General features: G+C 40.6%; 1 protein-coding gene and 1 non-coding gene across 2 annotated transcripts; both read left to right on the forward strand.

The window, feature by feature from the left end:
- The first annotated feature begins 1,478 nt into the window (after positions 1-1,478).
- Positions 1,479-4,970, forward strand: LOC108411132. The gene is made up of 3 exons (XM_017682535.2): positions 1,479-1,536; positions 3,852-3,973; positions 4,188-4,970. The coding sequence occupies exons 1-3, from the start codon at positions 1,534-1,536 to the stop codon at positions 4,831-4,833; spliced, it is 771 nt and encodes a 256-aa protein (XP_017538024.1). The 5' UTR covers positions 1,479-1,533; the 3' UTR covers positions 4,834-4,970.
- LOC119265815 lies at positions 2,862-3,048 on the forward strand. The gene has a single exon (XR_005131751.1). It is a non-coding gene; the product is annotated as a U2 spliceosomal RNA (small nuclear RNA).
- Positions 4,971-6,000: the final 1,030 nt, after the last annotated feature.

Here is a 6,000-nt window from a genome sequence, read left to right on the forward strand (position 1 = left end):
GCATTTTTAGCAGCCATATCAACATTGGGGTTGCCCCTTGTTTCAGATAAACTGCTCTTGCAGTGGGCAGTCATCTTTACAATGTACACTTTTCAATGCCCACTTTTCAGGGGAAAACTACCTTTTTTTCATCTGCTTTATCCACCTTATGGCTCTTCCGTTCTCCTTATGTCATGGTAAGTTTAATTTGAAACCGTGCTTTGAAGCAGCTCCCATTTTGTGCTTTTCCAGCTGCAACACACACAATTTAACTCAGTAATGTGCTGTTACTGAGCTGAGTAGCTGGATCAGTTCTGTTGGGAGCAGAGAAAAGGCAGTAGGCCTCTAGGATGAGGTTTGAATCCTGCACTAAATTGGCTGGGTACTACCTTGGAGCAGCTAGCCCCAACTCTGAGAGTTTTTAGACCCCCATCTACAGTGAGGAAAAAGGACCAAATAATAATGAGATAATGCATGTACCCAACAATGTACTGGTTCAGAGTAGCCACCTTTACAGTGTCCACCTCTTAATGTCAACTTTTCAAGGAGAAACAGCCTACTTGTGTCTGCTTTATTGATCTCATGGCACCTTTGCTAATTCCACCCATGGAAACTTTGCTAATAAATGCTGCCATGCCTTGAAGTGTTTCCCAAAGATTGTGGAGGTTGGTCTGTAACTTCTGGATAAGGTTCTTATTCTTTAATGGTGTGCATGCAGCTGCATGATACACCATTCTTTCCCAAAAAAAATAGATAATAATAAAACAAGTTGTAGACACAGGCACTGTTAGATGTCCACATTCTGGCCTGAAACCAGTTGGAGTGCTTCCATGACAGCTATAGGTTCAGCCACTTGTGCCCCACCATTTGAAAGCTTACCTGATATAGTCATGGGCATTTTTGAAAGGTTCAACAGAAGCACATACTTTTCCAGTTCCAGCTCAGTTCTTTCTTGACAGGATCTTTCAAAGATCTCTGATCAAACATCGCCAATTCTTATCCAGTTCTCAAGCTTGCTTCAGTGAGCAGCCTGAGGAGTGTGTGGCAAGTGTGAGTGAAGACATTTTGAAGTGCACATAGACTTTTTGTGGTTTCCACAGCCCATGAAGAATATTTGACCATTTGAAGACATTGAATTTTGCCACTCATTACTACTGGGATTGGGGTTGAGTAGTAACTGCTGCTGATTCTTTTGGGTAATGATAGCACTGCAGCCTTTGTTTCACACTGAACACCATAAAATTAACATTGTTTTAAAATGTCAACAGAAATGAGTCAGAAATTTCTTAGTAAAAATATTGATATTTCATTACAACTTAATAATGTTTTTCCTTCCGCCATGTTTAGAGAGGTTTTGCTCCGACGTGCTGTTTGGTAGCGAGAAACTGGCTATACATGTGAACAGTGAACAGTGAATAATGAAGTTTTTAAAGTAGGCGGAGCCATAATAAGTATAAATGTTCATCAATTTTTCAATTTCAGGACTTTCTTCTGAGAAAGTTCAGCTCTTCTTCATCTACAGAAGCTCCTCAGACTCCTCCTGCACGGACAGCCATGGTGAGATACAGCCTCCTATTTATCAGCTTCACCTTCAAACCCCAAAACCCCAACCCACCCAACCTCAAACCTCTTGATCTTTTGCAAACTACTTCTGCATGTTCTGTGTGAAAGTTGTGTTAAAGATCTTCAAGTTCAGGTGTCTGAGAAACTGGGCAGAAAACTGTGAGAATCAGGTGCCCTCAGTAGAGCAGTGCCATCTGAAGCAGGAGATGTTAAGAAGCTCAGCTAACGAGTCAACCAGTCTTCTGGTTCAGTCCTGTTGTTAACCTGCCCTTGCTGACCTCACCTACCCACTCAGAGTGCTTTACATCAATGAGCACTCGCAGCACAAGTGGAGGAGGAAACAGTGAGAGGCGCATTGGTGAACAGGAACGCACTCACGCTCAGCTAGGCTAGGTTCACTGAGCGAACTTCCTAAGCAGATTTTGAAATGAGATCTAATTGTTTGCGTAAAGTGAATAAACTTCTGTGAGTAATTGTAACTACACAGGCACTAGAAGGTCAGACATTCAGATGTTAATTCACTCTGTTTTGTTATTAAAAGTTTCTTAATTTATAGCTTGAAATCTTGAATTATTTACTTCATTACGACAACATAAATCTTGTTTGTTTCATTAATATTATTGTAAGCTAACAGAGTAATGCTTTTTTATGGTCTGATTCCAAACTATTAATGAACTATTGCTTTGAGCGTTGAGGGGTTGAATACTGATATACTCTAATCTTTCAGGTACAGACAAACTTTATTACAGAATATGAACAAATAATAATGATCTGAATTATCTAGGACCAAACATGGTAATAAACAGTCATATTAATAAACTGCAGACACTTGAACACTGTAATTTTACAGTAAATTAGAAAATAATTTACTGTAATAATATTTTGTTGCAGCTCTTTATTATAAGTTGGTAAAAATCATGTGAGCAAATGTTTATGATCGTTTTTTAATATTAGTCAGTTAATTGACATTAGTCAATTAACATACAAACGCTCATAATTCATTACATATGAGTATACTTGCAACTGAAATATTACAATTAATTACCATGTAACTCACAACTGAAAAACAATTAATTAACAATTTATAGAACACATTATTAACATGTTATCACTATATTTCCACTGTTTCCAAGTTTGCTTATAAAGGGTACGTTTCTATTTACTAGGACATTATTAATGTCTAATTAGTGAATGAGGTTCACCTACAGCCTCCCCACTATTAATACTAATAATACTAATAATATACACTATAATGAGCTCAGTTCATTAGCGAATGAGGAGCAGGTACAGCCTCCCCACTAGTAATACTGATAATACTAATAATGTATACTATTGACTAAGATCAAGTGTAGTATCTGTTTTTATCAGTTTAATATCTGATACGTCCTCTATATGAGGACTACATATTAAGTAGATTTTTAGAACAGGGAGACGGAAGAGGGGCTTGACCATCCGCTCCACGCATTGACCTGGTATTGCAGTACCTCCCGAAACGGTGGACCAATGGGGGCAGTCATGGTTAGGGAACTGGCCCTGTAATCGGAAGGTTGCTGGTTTGATCCCCAGAGCTGACAGCACATGACTGAGGTGTCCTTGAGCAAGACACCTAACCCGCCTGCTTCCCGGGCACTGCAGATTGGGCTGCTCACCGCACATCCCTGCTTATTTCAGCAAGACAACGCCAAGCCACATTCTGCACGTGTTACAACAGCGTGGCTTCGTAGTAAAAGAGTGCGGGTACTAGACTGGCCTGCCTGCAGTCCAGACCCGTCTCCCATTGAAAATGTTTGGCGCGTTATGAAGCGCAAAATACGACCACGGAGACCCCGGACTGTTGAGCAGCTGAAGTTGTACATCAAGCAAGAATGGGAAAGAATTCCACCTACAAAGCTTCACCAACAGTGTCCTCAGTTCCCAAACACTTATTGAGTGTTGTTAAAAGGAAAGGTGATGTAACACAGTAGTAAACATGCCCCTGTCCCAACTTCTTTGGAACGTGTTGCAGGCATCAAATTCAAAATGAGTGAATATTTGCAAAAAACAATAAAGTTTATCCATTTTAACATTAAATATCTTGTCTTTGTAGTGTACTCAATTGAATATAGGTTGAAAAGGAATTGCAATTCATCGTATTCTGTTTTTATTTATGTTTTACACAACGTCCCAACTTCATTGGAATTGGGGTTGTAATAATATATACTATAATGAGTCGAGTTCTTTAGCGAATGTGTGTGTGTGTGTGTGTGTGTGTGTGTGTGTGTGTGTGTGTGTGTGTGTGTGTGTCTGTGTGTGTGTGTGTGTGTGTGCAGGTTCTCAGTGGAACTCTAAGAGTGGTCCTGCTCTGTCTCCTCTCTCTCTGTCTGAGAGGAACTGAAGCTCAGCTGGTGGATCAGAACAATCTGGCTCGCATCATCCGTCACATTCAGACCCGGTAAGTAAGCTCACCATCAGCTGCTGACCGTCCACACTGAGTCAAACTGAAGTAGCATTAAAGGAGTTTGTGGTGAAGTTGAGGGTTTGATTAAATCAGAATTTATATAAAATAAACACCCTGTAAAATGAACTAAGGAGCTGTGATTAATCAGTATCAGTGAATACTTACCAATAATGTCATAAAGTGTTTGACCAGTTGTTTGTGTGTTTAGTTACAGTCCAGGTGGACAGTATGCAGTGGCCATCAACATCCCACGTCATCTCTGTACTGGACGCTTCAGTTATGAGGAATTGAGGAATGCTCTTAACAATGATCAGCCAAACAATGTGAGAAATAACTTGAGAAATAACTCAATCTATAATGGGCAACGGATGATTGCTGCAACCAGAATAGAAGATCCCAACAACATTGACCAAAATACAACTCAGCACCCCTTCTTCCACTCTGAGTACCTTCTGCTGATTAATTCTAATCCATTAGGGGTACGTCCCAATGTTCCACTCATGCAGGCTCTCCTGAACAGAGACCCACAGGGCTGTGTGATCTTCTACACCTACAACTCCCCCTGTACAGGAACCTGCTTAAAGAGGAACAGACCCCGTAACATCCTCACTGCCCTCAACATGATTAGACGCCGCCCAGGCCCAAAAGCTTTCGTCTACAACAGGATATTTCAAAGAGATCAAGGGAACCCTCAACTGGGGGTAAGGCTTAGGCAAATAGAGGGAAACAATAATAACAGATTTCTCTACCGCTGTAACCAAAATGTGATGAATCCTCACTACACGTGTCGGCTTTGCTTCAATGGAGCCACAACAGATCCAGACTGCCTGAACTTAAGTTCACAATCTGATTGATCACTGTGTGTGAAATCCTGCTGTGCTTAAACTCTGTCGCTCACTCACTGAGTGAGAATCACTCTTCTGCTCTTCTTCCTGCTCTCATTGGTCTCTGGTCACTGATCATTACCAATAAATAAACTCAGCAAACTGCATTGATCTGGGATTCTGTCTGGTTCTTCTGTGTGTATGTGTCTGTGTGTTGATGCTCTCATGTAGATCTGTGAATGTTAAAGTCAACACTGTCTCTGTACCGAGTTTATTCCTTTACTGTAGTTTTTTCCCCGTGTTTAGTCCAGCAAGGTTTATAACCTGGTATGTGGGTTCAGCATTTAGTTGGTGCAGAAGATAAAATGACCAATAAGAGGCAGAAGGGAGGAACCTCCCAACCCTTTTAACCTCAAACCCTCAAATCCCAACCCACCCATGTCCAAACCCCTGACCTCCAAACCCTAAACCCCCAAAACTCTAACCCATCCAACTTCAAACCTCCCAACCCCAACCCACCCAACCTCAAACCCCCAAACTCCCAAACTTTCGATTCCCAAACCCTAAACCCCAAAACCCCAACCCACCCAACCTCAAACCCCCAAACTCCCAAACTTTCAATCCCCAAACCCTAAACCCCAAAACCCCAACCCACCCAACCTCAAACCCCCAACCTCCCAAACTTTCAATCCCCAAACCCTAAACCCCAAAACTCCAACCCTTCCAACCTCAAACCTCTAGCCCCAAAACCTTAACCTGTTGGTTGATCTTTTGCAAACTACTTCTGCATGTTCTGTGTGAAAGTTGTGTTAATGTGTGTGTAGCACATGTGTACTTATTCCATTCTGCAAGAACCAGATGTCAATTGCCTGTTAAATGCACCCAATTTCCAGTGGAAAGCTAAAGAATAGAAAGAACTAAGAATAACAAACTCTGTTTATGCTTATTCATGACAAGAGAAATATAAATAACAGAAGAAAATCCATTCAAATAAATACTGTCTTATTAAAAGGTAAAACTGAACAACAAAAATCATTTAGACATGTTTTAGCAGGTGACTAATAATGTAAGTAATTTTTTAAAAAATGACCATGAAAATAAAGGGTGATCTAAAATGAAGGTTAAAATATTATCTTTAAATAAACCATCTGATCATAGAGGAACCTGTAGAGATGTAGGTTCATGTGAGTGAGTGGG

The sequence above is a fragment of the Pygocentrus nattereri genome, chromosome 17 (genome assembly GCF_015220715.1).
Source record: "Pygocentrus nattereri isolate fPygNat1 chromosome 17, fPygNat1.pri, whole genome shotgun sequence".
In the NCBI taxonomy this organism is placed as follows: Eukaryota; Metazoa; Chordata; class Actinopteri; order Characiformes; family Serrasalmidae; genus Pygocentrus; species Pygocentrus nattereri.

Coding starts and splice junctions, on each gene's coding strand:
- LOC108411132 (XM_017682535.2), top strand. Junction 3,974..4,187: donor ATCCGTCACATTCAGACCCG/GTAAGTAAGCTC, acceptor TTGTGTGTTTAG/TTACAGTCCAGGTGGACAGT.